Source organism: Eretmochelys imbricata, chromosome 17 (genome assembly GCF_965152235.1).
Source record: "Eretmochelys imbricata isolate rEreImb1 chromosome 17, rEreImb1.hap1, whole genome shotgun sequence".
NCBI classification, from domain to species: Eukaryota; Metazoa; Chordata; order Testudines; family Cheloniidae; genus Eretmochelys; species Eretmochelys imbricata.
Window position 1 is genome coordinate 13,790,211 of NC_135588.1, and position 18,928 is coordinate 13,809,138.

General features: G+C 43.5%; 1 protein-coding gene across 1 annotated transcript in view; it reads right to left on the bottom strand.

Moving 5' to 3' along the window:
- Window positions 1-18,928, bottom strand: part of GALNT17 (polypeptide N-acetylgalactosaminyltransferase 17) — a 283,023-nt gene that overhangs the window by 141,835 nt on the left and 122,260 nt on the right. The window contains exon 5 of the mRNA XM_077836678.1: window positions 17,354-17,551. Within this exon, the coding sequence (XP_077692804.1) occupies window positions 17,354-17,551 (198 nt within the window). The remainder of the gene's footprint in view (window positions 1-17,353; window positions 17,552-18,928) is intronic.

Below are 18,928 nucleotides of genomic sequence, written 5' to 3' on the forward strand. Positions count from 1 at the left end.
GTGAAAACACAAGGGCTTATAGAACTGCAGGAAACACAGATGGAAAAGCCCATCTGAGTCCAACCTGCCGCAAGACAGCTCTCTCCCTAGTGATGCACAGATGCAACAAAGCACAAGCAGCACATAGCTAATCCCACTGGCTTCAATGGGAGTATACACCATACTTAAATTGAAGCATGTGTGTAAAAGGATTGGGACCTATTTTACAGTACCCTCCTACCAGACCAGGTTTTGCTCTTGCTGAACGAGCTCCCTTCCTGAGCTTTCTCAAGGAATCCAGGGAAGCTGTTCCCAGCAGGGTTAGTTGTTTTATTTTAAGTCTTCTCAACAAACCAACCAAACCTTGCAGACTCTTCCCTCAAAGTCCATGCAGGCCAAGCAATCCCTTCCCCAAGTCTGTCCCTCACTGCAGTTACTTCAGTAACCCAAATTTCCTGGCTCTTACCTCAGAGCCTCAGCAATAAAAGACTCCACACAGTCTCCCTCTATCTGTTCAGTTCCTGGAACAATTCATCTCTGCAGTAGCTCCAGCAGCAGTCCGTTCGGAGCCTGGCACCCGGCCCCATAGCTTTCTGGTCCTTCAGGTCCTACTGCCCTCTTTTATAAAAGTTTCTAGCTCAGGTGCAGTGGGTGGGGCTAATCAGCCAGCCAGTCAGCTGCAAGTCTCTGATCCCCAAGCAATGGTATACCTGGTAAATACTTTGCTCAGTGAGGCTTGACTGCTGTGGGACTAATAAGTTATAGAACAAAATACAAGATGGGGGCCTCATCAGACCAAAAACTGGAGACAAACATGTCTGAGAAGGCTATGGTATGGGAGTGAACCTCAGAGCTCCTAAGTGTTGTGGCCCCCCATATGTTAATGGCTTTAATATGGAGTGGCAGGCTTTAACTAGTCAAGCAAATGATGCATGTATTCAGGAATTAAGAAGAACAGTGTGTGTGCTATTTAGAGACAAATATGAACAACTGTAACCCTATCACTCATTAGTAAGAATTTGTCTCTCTTAAAAGTGGATTGTCTCCAGGGCACTTGGGAACTTACATAGGCGTAGGGCTCAAAACATAGCATCTGAAATCACATATGGTGAGCAGTGAGGGGGCAGGACGGTCTTAATATACTCAGTGTTGAGTGCTGTGCTATTCATCATGCTTGAGGGGAAAAATAGAGAGCGCAACGAGGACTCAGCCCCCTAATAAAATAATTAGGATCAAAAGCAATGTTGTTACTCTAAAGCCAGTACCGTGGCATTGGAGCATTAAATGGGCAGGGGGAGATTCAGAGTTCATAACTGCCTCGTTGGATACTTGCTTTGTCTATTCAGAGCCAAAGCACTTTACATGCTGTCCCTCTAGAAGAGATAATTTTGTGGTATTTACTAGAAAGAGATTTGCTTTGGATAATCAAAAATGCAGTTAGCATTTTTTGGAGCATGTTTTCATTTACATATGAATGGATACCATCAGCAAAAATATCCTACAATCCTGAGTTATTTTTTTTAAGGACATGCTAAGTGCTCTGCTTTATCAGGCTTTCTCAAGGGTACCAACTAATTGCACAGAAGTTAGCCAGATGCCAGTCTCTCCTTTTTGGGGAAAAAGATGACCCTGTAACAAAAAAAGAGCTGACTCGCTCCCAGTGTCTTTCCAAAATACAGCTCCTGCTGGTGCAGCCTGAAATGCATTCCTTGCAATATTCTGTTAAACATTTGGAATGTTTTGATGTGTGACCTATAGGCAAAAATGCTGGCAACAAGGACTCTATGTTCCAGAGTTCCGAAAATTGTCTCTTTCAAAGCTCAGTTCTTTTTCAGCCATGAGACTAGTGCGTGGCCCACAGGGCATAGCAACAGTGCCTTGCAGGAGCCTCCGCTTGCCCTCAATAATAGCAATTTTGATAGCTGTTGCTAGATCCAGCCTTAAATTCATTTTAAAATGAAATGTTTTAGTTTGATTTGATTTAGTGCTTTGCGCCCAACAGGAGAGACATGTCTGAATCTTCCATTGATAGCAACTTACTCTGAAAAAGCCTGCAGCTTGACCATCTTTCATGTATACCTGGCCTGTCAGGGGTGTGACTCTTCTGTCAACTACCACGACTACTCAGCCCAAGGACATCTAACTATACAGTGTTATCTTCTCCCTTTACTAGCTAACGGGCAAAATTTTAGCTTAATAACTGTCTTTCCATATAACTGAGGTGCTCAAGATCCTATATATTTGTTTTCTCAACTGCTGATCCAAACCAATCAAGCAGGCATAGATTCAGATTTATAGCTGCAATGAGCCACGAGGGGAACTCAGAAGGAGAAAGCATTGGGGACCATCTGGACTTTAAATAACTAAATAAATAAACTCAGAAGTGCTACTGCTTAACTCTTGGATTAGACCAATAGCTTCACTGTCACCTCTACTGGAGTATGCTTCATATACCTGCTCATTGAACGGGTTCATCCATTAGTAAGAACTGTTTAACAAAGAGAGCTCCCTAGAATCAATGTGGCTACGTGAAGGCTATGAAGTAAGGCCAACTGGTGAAAGAAAATATTTTCACTGGGAAAAAAAATAGTGTTTTCTTTGACTAGCTGAGAACTATTGAACAAGAGGCCCAGAGAGATGACATGTACAGCAGCTGCTGTTTCCGAGAATCCTAGGTCAGTTTTTGATGCTAAAGATTTTAAAGCAGGCAAAATGTATACAGTCATAAGTACGGTGTTGGTGTCCTTGATGAAAAGATTCCCCATTCAGTTACTTCACACAAAAAACCCCTGCAAACCACTATCACTATTAGCACAAGTCTGAATAGAGAGGCCAAGGTAACAAAAACTTCTCCTTGTTTTCTAGTGAGGACACGGGGGCAGATAGAGGTTTAGTGACTTGCCACAGTCACATATGGATTTATTGGCAGCACGGGGATTAGAACTCAAGTCTCCTGAATCCCAGTCTCTGTGCTCTAAGGACAACTCCTGCTACCTTCCAGTGACCCATTTTGTCCATAAAACATGTAAGTTGTGTGAGTACATTTTGCAGGCACAATGTAGCTACTTGTTTCAAAATTTAGTTCAATTCAGACAGGCAAATACAGAGATCAGAAGAGTTAGGTGCGCAGGGCAAAACTGGGCCAATACAGTTTGTAAAGCCTCCAACATTCCAGTATAGAGGCAGCATGGAGCATTCAGGGAGCAAACACTTATGGATATGATAATAAGGATCTTTTAATTTAAACTATACCTATTTATGCACCACTGAGTGAAAAAGACAGTGAATTAAAGTGCACATAAAAGGAAATCATAGCCCCCAGCACTCTCTCTCAAAGATTCACTTTTAAGTCTCTTTGATGAAGGGCTGCTATATTTTGTCACTAAGTGCAATCGACTCTATTATCACTTCTTTGTTTTGAACACCCACCTCAGAAGTCATTAAATACTTGGCTTCTTAATAAGAATAGCTTATTCTTAGCCAATAAATCATTTAAATGCCATCTGCTCAAATAAAAAAGAAATTCAAAGAGCCAATTCACCCCCCAGTATATTTTCCTTCGTTTATGTTTTAAAATTAAAAGACATTAGTATAATCAATCAAAGATAGCTTTTCTCCTAGGGGAAGTGTGAACAGACCACAGAAAAGGCTCAGTTTGACTTTGACTTACACATCCACTTTATGGACAACTTATAAGCAATTCTTCCAGCATGACACAAATTCAGTACATTTCTCTTGCCCTGGGTTGTTTTGTTTGTTTGTTTAATTATTATTGAGAATATTTATTGTTATTTATCTTCCATTTATTTAGTAACTTTTATCCCACAAACGCTTTACAAATTATGGGCCAAGTCCTGATTGCCTTACTTCTCCAAGTAACTTTGACTTCGGTACGGCTACTTGTGTGACTGAGGCCTGGTCTACCCTTACAAGTTTTACTGGTAAAATTAGGGAGGAAATAATTTTTTACTGCAATAATTACACCAGGAAAAACCCTAATCTGGGTAGTTATACTGGTGTAAAAGTGACGTATACTGGTATAGTTATTTCCTTTCCCAAACGGGAATAAACTATATAGGTAGAAGCACTTTTATACCAACATAACTGTGTTCATGCTGGAAGGGTTGGACTGTTATACCAGGTACAAGCCCTAAAGGTTCCCTGTATTGGGCCCAGTTTTAAAGCCTTCAAGAAAGGTTTCTGCTGACATCAGTGGGAGCTTTGCTTCAGTAACGACTTCCAGACTTGGACCTACCAATTCAAAAAGCAGTTATACACAAGCTTAAGTCCCACTGAATTCAATGGAACTTAAGCACGTGTCTGAAATTGACCATATAATTAAATGCTTTGCTGAATAGGGATGAATTTAAGCATATGCTTGCCTGGTTTGCTGAATTGCAGCCTGAGAGAGGAATCACTTCACTCACTGTAGAAATGCAGCCACCTCTGGGGTGAACATGCCAGCTATTTAACACCCTACCCAGCACCTTAGAACGAATTCAACCCCACCCCCCAAATCTCCGCCTAGGAATGTTTTGTCAAAAGAGGCATGGAGGAGATGCCTTTCTTGAGACGCATTTAAGAAGACCTCGTTGTCCATTATCTCTGCAGCTTTTTAATCTTGGTTAGTTTATGTCAGAATCTCTGTCATTGCTACACCTGTGCTGACATACAGACAATGTATGAGACCCTGAGCCAAAGACCATTGATAGTCTTTCCATTGGCTCCAGTGGGTATTGGATCAGGCCCTTGGCTTCCAAGTAGACCCACCTGCAGCTGTCATTCCTAATCACAACAGCAGCCTTAGGAAAGAGGAGAATCTTTGAAAAAGGTATAATATTGATATTCTTGGAAAGGATGTACTGTTTTTCATCCCATAGGTCTATTACTAACATCTCCCTCTATTAATTAAAAGGAACAGCTACACATAGTCACAGTCCTGATACTTCAGTGATGAAGGGTATTTAGTTCTTCGGGCAATGAGACAAATCTGTTAATCTTATTAAACCAGACAACATTACAAACGATCAGATGCTCCTTTTCCTGACACTTTGCACTAAATTCCGCAACATTAAAGATGACCGGACATTGAATTCTTTATAAAATGACCGGACATAGAATTCTTTATAAAATGCATGACAGACAACCAAAGCTGTGATAGCCTTCAACTATCCAAACCTCACACAGAATTTCCTTAGGGAATCTGCAAAGTTTGGGAGCTTAAAGTATCCCTCTGCAGAGTAAAGTCACCTTTTATAAATGGTGTGTGTGTGGGGGGGGTATTCTTGCTCAGTTCTCTCGTCAAAATAAGTCATTCACTATTTTCTCTCATTTAAAAATCAATTTAAAATTAAAATCAAGAAAATCAACTAGGCTGTGTTTTTCGCGTAGCTTGGATTGTCATTGCAAAGCTTATCACCGAAAGATAAATCCAAGGTAAGGGAGGTGAAAGCTTCCTGTAAAATAAAGTACTTTGAAGGTGGTAAAAAAATGTATAATTGTGGTTTAACCTTGGGATGGGTGAAAAAGTAAGATCCTAACCCAAATCTGTCCATCCTGTGAGCTGAAATCAGACCAACCTGTTCTGAGTTTAAAAAAAAATAAATCAGTTCACTTCTTCCTCCCCACCCTCCATTATTTTTTATTTTCATATGCCTCTCTTCTGCTTCGTTCCAGCCAGGGGAAAGTTCTGAAATACATTAAAAAAGAATGACCTAGCTGTATGACTGGCCCATTTGGAAACCAGAATAACTGGAAATTGCATTAAATAAGGCTCTTGTATGATTTATTCATTAAAAAGTTTAAATGTGTAGGTGCTTATTACCAAAGGCCTCTCCAGCAACAGTAAATCACAGTGAAATCAAGCATAAGCCTGCAAGCAAGTGCTCTTCCCAGCCTGGTCTAAGGCTCTGATCCTACATACTCTGCAGTCAATGGGAATTTTGCCTTTGATTTCAATTGGTGCAGGATCAAACACTAAAACAATGTCCATGCAACGCGTATGGTATAGTTGTTACCTCACTTTCTATAGCCCAGTATAAGTCTTCCATCTTCATTAAATAAACAGTTCTTTGCCCCATGATGCCACTGCACTAAGATTTAAAACCTGCCTCAGTTTACAAGCGGGAGATGGCAAGAGAGTGTACTCAGTGAAGGGCCCTTTGGTCTAAAACAGGCTTCTTCTGTTGTCTGAAATTACCCAGATTTATTGACCTTCAGGACAAGGTGCAAGGCCAAGCCATATACGCAGGCTGTTGCAGAGGTGGGCTTTGGGAGGAGAGGATTTTGGGGGCTTGTGAACAGTTTGATTTTGTTGTAGCAATTTATTGCATGAGTACATAGAGCTTTGGATAGGTGCCCCTCCCCCTCTTTGGGTACGAATCTATATAAATAGTTCAGATGATAGCTCTACAGTTATTATGAAGCTGTCACTGCATTCATACGTCTCACATACTTCACAAGCAAAAAGCTACACACAGACCAGGCTGGGTTTTCAAAAGCATTCGATGATGGTCTATCACTGTCCTACATTGAAATCAAGGGGAGTTTTACCATTGACTTCAATGACAGCATCGTCAGGCTGGAGCTGAAAGCTTCTGAAAATTCCACTCACTGTGTTTACAAAGGAATAAAAATCTTATTGCAGTTTGCACCATCTCATTAAAAGCAGTAATCCTCCCAGAAACGAACAAAAAATAAAGTATTCCTATGTTTTGTCTAAAGTCAGTTTCCAGAGATGTTCTGGGACTGTTCAGAATAATTGACACCAAAGAAACAATAAATAATCACAATAATTCTGCCTAATCTTATGAGGTCCAGCCATTGTCATCTACGATTAATGGTCTGCATAAACTCAGAGTTACTAGATGTCTTCTGATAAAAATGCCACACTAATAGTTTAATGCTGGGTAAAATATTCATAATAGCTAAGCAAGCCTGCCTAAATCAATATATTGCAGTTTTGATGTGCTGCCATAATAGGTTAACCTGTAAAAGCTTACAAGGCAGAATGGAAGTGAGCTCCCCTGAGCCTGAAAACTCATTTGCCATCAAAATGCATGACTACAGATGTTATTCTGTGAAATCTACTTGATAGTAAAGACCAATCTAAAAATATGTGCTTGTCCTGTGCAAAACAAATACTTCAGACTTGAAGTGTCGCCTGCAAGGATTCTCAAGGGCTAGACTGGGAGAAGACGGAATCCACCAATGAGTGGCGATAAAGCAAGCACATTTACTGATAGGATTGAATCTGCACAAGTCCAGAGTAAAGATCAACATCAGCAGACGAGTGCTTCGAGAACTAGAAAAGACTTGGGATCTGGAATCTTAGGGCCTGATCCAAAAACCAGCTGGCTTTCCATTGACTTTAGTGGACTTGGGATCACATATTTCGAGCTGAACCTAATGGGAAAGCAGTCACCTCACCATAAGCATACTGACCACTTTGTTGGCCATCTCAGCAAAGAGGCTGAATGAGTGAATATGATGACTGAAATATCTTTCTGCTCCTGGAGATGGCACTTTTCACAGTGGTACATTAGCTGAGAACTTCAAGGAAAGCTTGCCCTACCTTCTACGTGTAACAGGCGCATAAAATGGAGAACTCCACTTTCCTGTGTTATCAGTGTGGCCCTTTTCACTATCATTAAATTCAATCTGAAAGTCAAAGTCTAAGAGGAAAACATAGGGGAAAAACACAAGATAAATGCTGAAAAATTTATTATAATAAAACATTATGTAAAGGTAATAAACACACACATAATCCCCTCATTCTGGGTGAAATTCATTATTGTGCAGGGGTTCATCACAAGATCTGTATGCCACTTAAGCCCTATGATTGATACTATAACAATATACAATAAACACAAAGTCCATCTTTTAAAATGTGGGTGGTGGCTAAAGATAGACACCGAAATCCACACTTAGTCCCCAATATTGCATCAGCATCTTTGATAGCATACACCCTTGTCTGGGTGCAAATTCCCATTAACCCACCAAGTCAGGATTGGGAGAAGCATTAGGAAGTCAATGGGCTTTGGGACCTGCACTAGCTTTATGTACTAAAAGAGGTTGCAAGGTTTCATAGGTTGGGGGAGGGATAGCTCAGTAGTTTGAGCATTGGCCTGCTAAACCCAGGGTTGTGAGTTCAAACCTTGAGGGGGCCATTTAGGGATCTGGGGCAAAAATTGGGGACTGGTCCTGCTTTGAGCAGGGGGTTGGACTAGATGACCTCCTGAGGTCCCTTCCAACTCTGATATTCTATGATTCTACTGAGCAGCTGCAGCTTCCACTAACTTCAAGGAGGAAGGATTAGTCATGTCAAGCTTTACAGAGTATTGGTAAGCAAAATTCCCATTGACTTCAGTGGGGGCAGGATATAACTATATATATATGCTCATTGGTGCTTTACAGTGTGATTTTTCTCCCTTGCACCAAAAGGGAAACGTAATTGTGTTAGAAAAGTGCATAATACCATAGAATATTGCATTGTCTTGCGGGCACTAGATTGGTACTCAGGAGATCTGGGTTTGATTTTCAGGCCCAGTCTGAGACCTGGGTTCCACACCTGGCTTGGCCTGCTGGGTGACCTTGAACAGTGATTTCACCTCTCTTTGCCTCAGTTCTCCCATCTATAAAATGGGGATGGCACTTAAAGATCTACTGATGAAACACTACATTATAGGTAGGTATTAATTATTATTATTATTATTGCCAGCTCTGTCAATGGGTGTGTATGTCTGTGGGCAAGTCACTTAATTTCCCTGGTCAGAATTTTCAAGATTAACTAGCAGTTCAACTGGAGACACCTTAATGGGGCTTGATTTAAGTGCTGGGCACCCATGCTCTGAAATTGTGTCCTCTCAAGGTGTCTTATGCTGGGCAACAAAAAATTGAGGCATCCAGAGTCATTGGTCTCTTGAAAATCTTGGCCTCTTTGCCATCTGTATAACAGGGATAATATTTTCCTCCCTGGCAGGTACATTGTGAAGATAATGCCATTAATGTTTGTAAGGCACTCAGATATTGTGGTGATGGATAATCAGGTGAGTTATTTCGGAATGAATCTTGGCCATTTTTTTTCTTCTCATGAAAGAAATCTATCCTGCATTCCTAGTTATTGGCAATCAATAACTCCCAACAATGATTTCCATTTTAAAAAAATTACATTTAAATGAATAGTCATCTGTCTCTCAACACAAAGAAATGAAATACTATGTAAAACAACAACAAAATGATATAGCATTATCCAGTTTAATCAACCAGCTGTTTCAGAGCTGTCATAATGTACACCAGGCTGTTTAAATAGGACCCTTTGCTTGTCATCTTTGAGACAGCCCTAGAAGTGCGCTTTCAGAGCTCAAGGACATTAAGTGGGTGTTTTGCAAAGTAAGTAAAGGTATTCAGCAGCAGTGCTTCTGCATGTCAGATAGAATTGATCTGTCCAGTCGAGTGTAGAAGGTACACCGAAAATGTCAGGAAATCCCATTATAACCATTTGGGAATGTTATGTTCACAACACTGTCAATGGACCCACAGACCGTACAGCAGAGTTCCAAGACATTTCCTTCTGCATAGGGGCTAGCATATTCTACAACCACTATCAGAGAAAAATGACAACTCCAACTCTCAAGTCAGGCAAGCATCCCTGTTTGAGAAGGGCACTTAACTTTACACATCTGCTGAAGTGCTCTTATATTGAATAAGGAAGGATTTAAGCCTGTGTTTTATTGCTTTTCTGAATTGGAGCCCCAGGGTTTGAGATGTCCTGCAAATATACAGATCCTAACAAACCATGAGGCTGTCTTGCATAGAGTATGATGAGCGTGTCTGGCCATAAATCTTCCCAATATTGGTCACTGATATAATGGTTCTGTTTCACTGAGTTTGACTTCAGTGAACTGAAAGAGTGAGAGAGGAGAAACTGGTACATTTTGAAATAGCATCCCAATTGTAGGAGGCTGAGAGTCCCACCACTGTACTGTAAAAGGCCTGGAAATCAAACTCTGCCAGCTATGAAATTAATAATTCTTTGAGCATTGTGAGAAGATAAATTTCAGCTTTGGAATGTGCTGTTTTTAGACAAGATAATCAATCAGTGATTTCACAGCATTTCCAAGTGACCTTTTGGTGCATCCTGCACAATACAGGAGGTGTTAGGTTATTTTCTTTTTCTTTGAAGTATTAAGTTTCTTTGAACTCCCAGTAAATGCTGATCAATAACCATTAATGACAAAAAAACTGGATACACACAGACACAATATTTTGTGTATACACAAACACGCAAACTAAAAAAAATACTCCATCAAGAAACGCAAATCAAGAGAGCCCAATGGTGATGATCTAATCATAAGATGATTGTTTCAAGTATCACTTACTGACTTCTCATGGTGGGAGTTCTAATTTAGATGTGATCCATTATATTGTAATCATGATTTTATCTTTTTGGCAGAATTGGTCAACAGCCGCTCAGTTAGCTTGGCAAGGAAGGTCTATTCATAAATCGTTTGCATGCATAAAAGAGTGCTAAGTGTCAGGACATCTTTATATAGCAGATTCTTTCACATTATAGGAAGAAACATGAAAGAGGAAATGTTTCATGGAATCCAAAAATTACACCTTATCCTGCCTAGTCATTTAAAAAGCCTACTTTAGGGTCACATGGTACTCAAGAGGAAGATGGCTACTTAGTCCCAGACTTCTTGACTCCTCACCTATTGAAAGACTCCTCATCTCTAATAATTACTTTCCTAGCAAATGGGCAATAAGTTTCTGTCATAAACATTTAAATTAATCTCCTGGATAAAAATCAAATGATTGAATAAGGATTCAAATGAAAAAATGAGAGGCAATAAAATATCTAAGCCTGAATCCACTACGCCAGGGGAGGGGATGGAGACGGGGACGGGGGGACTTTTTGGCCCGAGGGCCACAGCGGGGTTCCAAAACTGTATGGAGGGCCGGGTAGGGAAGGCTGTGCCTCCCCAAACAGCTTGGCCCCTGCCCCCTCCCACTTTCTGCCCCCTGACTGCCGCCCTCAGAACCCCCGACCCATCCAACCCCCCTGCTCCTTGTCCCCTGACTGCCCCCTCCCAGGACCCCCCGCCCCTAACCACCATCCCCGGGATCCCACCCCCTATCCAAACCCCCCGCTCCCTGTCCCCTGACTGCCCCACCCCCTATCCACACACCCTATGACACGCCCCCCGGGACTTCCACGCCTATCCAACCACCCCTGCTCCCCATCCCCTGACCGCCCGCCCCAAACCTCCGCCCTATCCAACCATCCCCTGTTCCCTGTCCCCTGACTGCCCCGAACCCTATCCACACCCCCGCCCCCTGACAGGCCGCCCAGGACTCCCACGTCTATCCAACGCCCCTGTTCCCTGTCCCCTGACTTCACTGACCCCTATCTACACCCCCACCCCCTGACAGACCCCCCCCCAGGACTCCCACGCCCTATCCAACAGCCCACTGTTCCCTGACTGCCCCCCGGAACCTCCTTATCCAATCCCCCTGCTCCCCGTCCCCTTACCAAGCTGCTCAGAGCAGCAGGACTGGCAGCCGCGCAGCCCAGACGGAGCCAGCCACACCATCATGCTGCCCGGCAGGAGCTCGCAGCCCCGCCACCCACAGCGTTAGCGGCACGGCGAGCTGAGGTTGCGGGCGAGGGACCGGGGGTGAGCCTCCCCGGCTAGGAGCTCAAGGGCCGGGCAGTATGGTCCTGTGGGCCGGATGTGGCCCGCGGGCTGTCGTTTACCCACCTCTGCCCTACACAGATGAAGCAAGAGACCACAAGGTCACAGCAAAACCTAGCCCAAGCTGTCTCAGCCCTGAAAGAATTCCTCACAGACGGATAGGATTCAATCTCAAAAGGTGTAGGTGATGTAAAATCCTGAATGGCTTGCTTGGAAGATAAGCTACAAAAGACAGCCATTGAAACCAGTGAAATTAAAGAAGAAACTGCCTCCTTAAAGCTTAGACTAGACAAACATTTAGAGAGCTGATCACAAGGCTGGCCACAGGCTAAATGGCGCTGCCCCCCTTCATTTGTAAAACTTTTGAATACCTTATTTTGTATTGAATTTGTAGCCCATTTCACGACTGACCCACGATTTGCCTGCATGATTTATCCCTGTCATATTAAACGGACCGGCGACACTCTACCCCTTATATACCCGTGAGGGCAGGGCTGACAACATTCTAGGAGGTTTGAGGTAGTTCTCAGAAAGTCTGGAAGGTTCCACAAGATTCTACAAAGGTCCAGAACATTCTAGGAGGTTAATGAAAAATGAACCCACATATGGAATACCTGAATCATGCTACTTCAAACATCCTATTTTCCTGTTTGTCACTAACAACAAAAACAACACCCCAAGCCCGGTGTCGCCCCCCAGCCTGGCATCCCAGGAAGTTGCCTGGGTCTCCTGCCCCTAAATCCAGCCCTGAGCATATTTGCTTGATATAAAGCAGGAGCCTGGAGCCATCTTGAGGCTGGGCCATATTTTAGATGAGTTGCCTGCTATCATCTTGCTTTGCCTGGATAATTATCTCTTATGAATTAAACAGGGGAGAAAATTGTCTCCGAACACATTGTCTCCAGCCTCTGCTGCTGCATATTCTGTAGGTCTAGAATAAAGATTGTGTAGAACCAGATACCCAGGAGCAAGTCAGACCATTCCTTTCCACCTCTTTTAACACATAAGTCTTGATCAGGCTCTTCAAGGACTGTTAAAAACCAAGCATGTCAAAAATTCAAAAGGAAGGAAAAAAACAACAAAAAATACTTACCTCCTTACTTCACTCTCCTTCCTTTATCCTAAAAGGTCAACTATCTGAAATAGGCAAGATGTTTTTAACTTTGTTTTGCATATTGTAATTTAAAATTTTCCCATGTTTCCTTGCATAATTACAGAGTAAAACACAGCCATTCCTTTCAAGTAAACATTGCCATAAAATGTACAGTGCAGAGCTCTATACAGCAAATAACCTTATTAATAATAATAATTGAAGCAGTTTATTTCTGTCTGTATACAGAATTATATCCATTATAATGGAAAAAGGCGGTATTTTACAATTTATCTTCCTCATAATGCTTCTCCTTTTGCATATTAATAATTAGCAAGTTGTTAAATTATTTAACATTACTCTGAGGCTATTGTCTCTGTTTTGGCATTCCTTTTCCATATAACTATTGGAAAGCATTGTGCCCTGCAATCCATATTCTCTCTAAGCCTTTGACTCTTACTTTCAAGTGATTCAACTCTTCTCAGCTTGAGGGGTCAGTGTCCATGTTACTGGACTCTCTAATGAAGTGAAGACAAATGATTATGTAGGCACCTGTTGCTACTGCTCATGTGGATCTGTAGTGTATCTCCATCAGTCTTCACAGATCTCTGCTTTTCTGTTTAGTCCTCCTAAGTTTCTTGCACAATAGCAAAGGTGGCAGTCACGAACATCGGAATTGTCACAGTGGATGAGCCCTGAGATGCACTGAGTCCAGGATCCTGTCTCCAAAAGCTACCAGAACTAGATGCTCCAGAGGCAGACGTAAGAACCCTGCAGTAGGCAGATATGGGGTCATCTGCCCTCCACATATGGGCTTATCCTGATCTCGGATAATTGAGACTGTCTTAAATCCTGAAGAATTGGGTTTAATATCACTTCCACAATTTTTTTTATCATTTATAAATTTTAAGGCCAGAAGGGACCATGACAACAATCTAGTCTGACCTCCTGAATAACACGGGTCAAAGAACCTGACCCAATAATTTCTGCATCAAGCCCCTAAATTCTGTGGAGAATATTCATCTGCTCTGAGACAGATTAGATGGCAATGAACACTTGCACACAAAGCACAACGCCTTCCACTACTCCACAGAGCCATTGCATCCATAGAATGAATGATCACCTCTGGATATTCTCAATATCCATGTAAACGTCCAAACCCTTTTTTAATCTTGTTACATTCTTGGCCTCAACGATTTCCTATGGAAGTGAGTTCTATAGTTGGGGAACCCCCTGCCCCCCGGCACAGCCCCCACTCGGGGCTCCCGCATCTTAACAGAAGAGGTCATTACTGGATGATCTTCTGTGCTAGTCATTTGTTTTCTTGTGGAATTTTTTTTTTTTAAACAACAAGCTCTTAATCATCAGGGAAGTATCTGTGCTCCCTACAGTACGTGGGAGAGCCACACCATATCCATAAACAGCAGCAACGGCAAGAAAATGCAGAATTGGATCAAAGGAGGCCTGTTCTGGTCTTACATTATTTTAAAAGAAGCGCAAGAGTTACTTAGCAGGGACCCTGCGGATCAGCTGCCATAGGGCGAGACAAAGCAGGTGAACGACTGACTCCTGACTCATATGGAAGGCAGCAGCTCTCTAGCTCATCTAGGTGATAGGTGAGGGAGGGAGAGGTAACAGATCAGCCTGACTCCTTATCTTTCCTCCAAAACCCGCTCCATTCCTCCATCACTGACACAAGCACCATTCTCCCCATTGCTCAGACCCATACACTGCGTGTTATCTTTGACTCCGTCTTCTCCGCCTTGCACACACATTCAGACTATGTCTGACTTGCATCTAAAATTGGGCCTTATTTCTCTGCCTGCACTTCACTCAGAGCCCCTGTCACTCACATCTCAACTGTTGCAATCTCTCCATTTTGCCACCCCTCCCACACACACTCCAATGCAATCACCATGCAGCTGCTATTTGCCTACAAAAAGAAAAGGAGGACTAGTGGCACCTTAGAGACTAACCAATTTATTTGAGCATAAGCTTTCATGAGCTACAGCTCACTTCATCGGATGCATTCAGTGGAAAATACAGTGAGCCTCTAAGATGCCACTAGTACTCCTTTTCTTTTTGCGAATACAGACTAACACGACTGCTACTCTGAAACCTGTCATATTTGCCTACAGTTTCCCTGCCTATTGCTCTGACCACATCATCCCCATTTTTCATATCTATCCACTGACTCCTCGGCTCTCCACAGCCCTCCCCTTCCTCAATCAGCCACTCTTCTAGGGTTGCCAGGAGTCTGGTTTTCGACCAGAACACCCGGTCGAAGAGGTACCCTGGTGGCTTCGGGGAGCACCACTGACTGGGCTGTTAAAAGTCCGGTGGGCAGCGCAACAGGGCTAAGGCAGGCTCTCTGCCTACAGTGGCTCCGCGTGACTCCTGGAAGCAGCGGCATGTCCTCTCCTCCAGCTTCTAGGCAAAGGGGCAGCCAGGGGGCTCTGCGCGCTGCCCTTGCCCCAAGCACCAGCCTCGCAGCTCCCATTGGCCAGGAACTGCGGCCAATGGGAGCTGCAGGGGTGGCACCTGCGGACGGGGCAGTGCGCAGAGCCACCTGGCCGCGTCTCCACGTAGGAGCCAGAGGGGGGACATACGGCTGCTTCCGGCAGCTGCCTGAGGTAAGTGCTGCCCGGAGCTTGCAGCCCTGACCCAGCCCTGATCCCCCTCCCACCCTCCAAACGCTCGATCCCAGCTTGGAGCAACCTCTATCCCCAGCCCTACCCCAGAGTCTGCACCCCCAACCAGAGCCCTCACTCCATCCTGCAGCCCAACCCCCTGAGCCAGACTGGTGAAAATGAGTGAGTGAGGATGGGGAGAGCAAGCGATAGAGGGAGGGGGGATGGAGTGGGTGGGGCCTCTGAGAAGGGGGAGGGCAGGAGCGGAGCAAGGGTGATCAGTTTTGTGCGAGTATAAAATTGACAATCCTACACTCTTCCCTCTTAATGCATTTCCCCGCTTCTCATCCATGCTGTGTACAATGCCAGTCTTCTCCTGTCCACCTTTCAGCCATGTCTTTGTGCTTCCAGGCTGCTCTCTATTCATGGTACTCAGCTCCAACCCTTCAAATCCCCTTCGACACCTATAAGAAATCTATCAACCAATGACAGCTAGGCTTAGGGGAGGGGGAAATAATAAAATGTCTATTTGTACATTAACATAGATTAGACGGGTTATTGCCCTTTCACTCACTCTTCCTATGTCCCATATTATTTATATAGTAAACTCTTAGGAGGAAGGACCACGCTTGTCTCTGTATACTATGAAGAAACATCAATATTGGGACCTTGGGGCACTAGTATAAGATCAGTAATTTATCAGTAACAATAATGCTATACATAAGTGAACAATAGCAATAACAGTTCTCCATTCCCACCCACTGCATTCTTGGGGAAGTACTTTGGGGAAGACTTTCAAAGGTACGTATGGGAGTTTGGTGCTCAGGTTCCACTGTAAGTCCATGGGAGCTAAACATCTAATTCGCATTTGTGGCCTTCTCTATTGCTAGTGCTTCCACGTCCAACATTTCGGTCACTGAAAAGTTACTGTGGAATAGGAAATTATAGGGGTGACCACACTGTTAGCATGTCCTTAGGACCACAGAGTCCTAGAGCTGAAGGCCAAAAGGGAACATTACATCATCTAACCTGAACCCCTCCCACCCCCCACGTATCACAAGTCATTAAATTTCACCCAGTTACTCCTGTATTGTGCCCAATAAATTTGTGTTTGGCTAAAACATAACTTTCAGAAAGGGCTCTAAGTCTTGATTTGAAGTCAAGAGACGGACAATCCACAGTTTCTCCTGGTAGTTTGTTCCAATAGCTAATCACCCTCACGGTTAAAAAAAACCTGCCTTATTTCTAATTTAGATTTCTCTGGCGTCAGCTTCCAGCCATTAGCTCTATCTCCATTACACCATTTTTCCCGAGACGGATTTTTCCAGGATATACCTGTTTAGTGAGATGATATCCTGATCATTTTGTTGTCAGCAGGGATTTAAAATCATATTTAAAGAAAATAGATTATAGGCCTAGATATTGTGTTCTTGGAGTTGAGAGAAAATGTAGGTGTTTTCCCATGCCTACGTTTGTAACAGCAGGCAAAATATGCCTGGTGGTAACACCCCTTCAGCAGCCAAGCCCATAGCAGCACATTATAAAAGAGCAATATACTGTAGCAGGTAAAAACAGTCCTGTAGCTGCTTAGACGTTGTCCGACAAATTACATTATATGAGAAAAATCAGCTCATTCCCGTGAATTTAAAAAGTTAACAATAAATATAATAACCTGAATTATTTTCTAGTAAAGTGACATTTTAAAATCTACAATTAAAACCTCTGCTTGTATAGTGCAACGGAGTCCTGATTCCTTACCGGTTCCCTGAGTATGAATGCAATGTGAAATAATATGATGGTCCTCCACTTGGAAAAGTGAAATCCCTCACCACAGTAACATATGAACACAGACTCTACTCTCAGTCTATGACATCGTTGCCACAACTTATTCTACAAGTCATTCCATTTCACTGGCTCTCTTTGATTACTGAACATGTCCTGGCTCCACAACATACCTGATTGGCAGTGAAGGGTCACCAGCATCCCACCAGTCTTTGGGAGGGCTAATGTACATGCACCATAACTCCCAGCTGTATCCATGGGCAGAGTTCTCATAACGCTGCACCTCAAAGTTGTCCTGCTTGATATTGTCGATGGATGGAAGAATAACCCTTTTCCGGTTTTCTTGGATTCGTGAAAGAACTGGCTCAGCCCTAAAAGGCCAAAAAGAAGGAAACAGAAAAGGGACATGAACTGCTGTTACAACACAGATGGACACAGTAGCACTTTAACAACCCACGTACCTGATGGCAACACTTAGGTTATGTGTATGCTGCAGTCGGAGGTTTGATTGCAGGACAGATTGGCACACCTGTGCTAACTTTAATCTACCCTACTGGCTAAAAATAACAGTAAAGACATGGTGGCATGGGTTTCAGTGTGCGTTATACAAGTCTGCCAGGGACCCTCCATCCGTACTGGCATAGCCAGCCCATTCCAAAACCCAAGCAATTACACCTCCATCTACAGTGTAGACATACCCATAGTGAATGCCTTACTTCTGCTAGCTCGGACAGCACCCCTGTAGGACAGGGCAAAGAAGAAGGACCCATTTCTGTTCTCACTTAAGATGGCATAATTCCAGTGACTTGTTGGAGTTACAAAGATGCAAGGGACAGCAGAATCCAACCAACAGAGGTTAAGTGACTGGCACTAGGCCACACAGCTGTTCAGGGTTTGTCTACACTACAAAATTAAGTTGACTTTATCTAATTCGACCTCGAGCCTCAGAATTAATTAAGTCGATTGTGCATGGCCACACCATGCTCATTGTCTCGATGGAGTGCGTCCTCACTAGCAATGCCTGCATCGATGCACAAAGCAGTGCATCGTGGGTAGCCATCCCAAAGTGCAACTTGCCACAGTGTGTTTTGGGAAGTTTGTGCAATGCCTCATGGGATCAAAACATTGTCACAGGGGAGAAGGGGAACACTGCGTCAACATCGCATGATGCACTGTGCTCAATGGCAAACAACCCAGAGGTTTTTGTGCCTTAAAACTGCCGCACGTATGCCGTAAGCCCAGAAGCATGGAGCCTGCTCAGTTGTGCACTCTTGCTGTGAGCATCTCAAACACCTTGTGCCTTCTCCTGCAGTATTTCCAGGGCTGAAGTAGGGTTGCTGTGTGGAACACGGCGATGTCCTGCAAGCATCCCCATCTTGGCACCAGACCACCTTGCCAAAGAGTACATAAACTGAAAGGGATACTTTTCAATGGTGTTGCAAGCACTGGTGGATCACAGGAGCGTTTCACCGACATCAATGTAGGATGGTCAGGAAAGGTTCATGATGTGTGCATCTTTAGGAACTTGGGTCTGTTTAGAAAGCTGCAATGCGGGACTTTCTTTCCAGACCACAAAGTGAACATTGATGATGTTGAGATGCCTATAGTTATCCTGGGGGGACCCAGCCTACCCCTTGCTCCCATGGCTCATGAAGCCAATCTCTTGCCATCTGGACAGCAGTAAGGAACAGTTCAACTAAAGGCTCAGCAAGTGCAGAATGGAGGTTGAATGCGCCTTTGGTCATTTG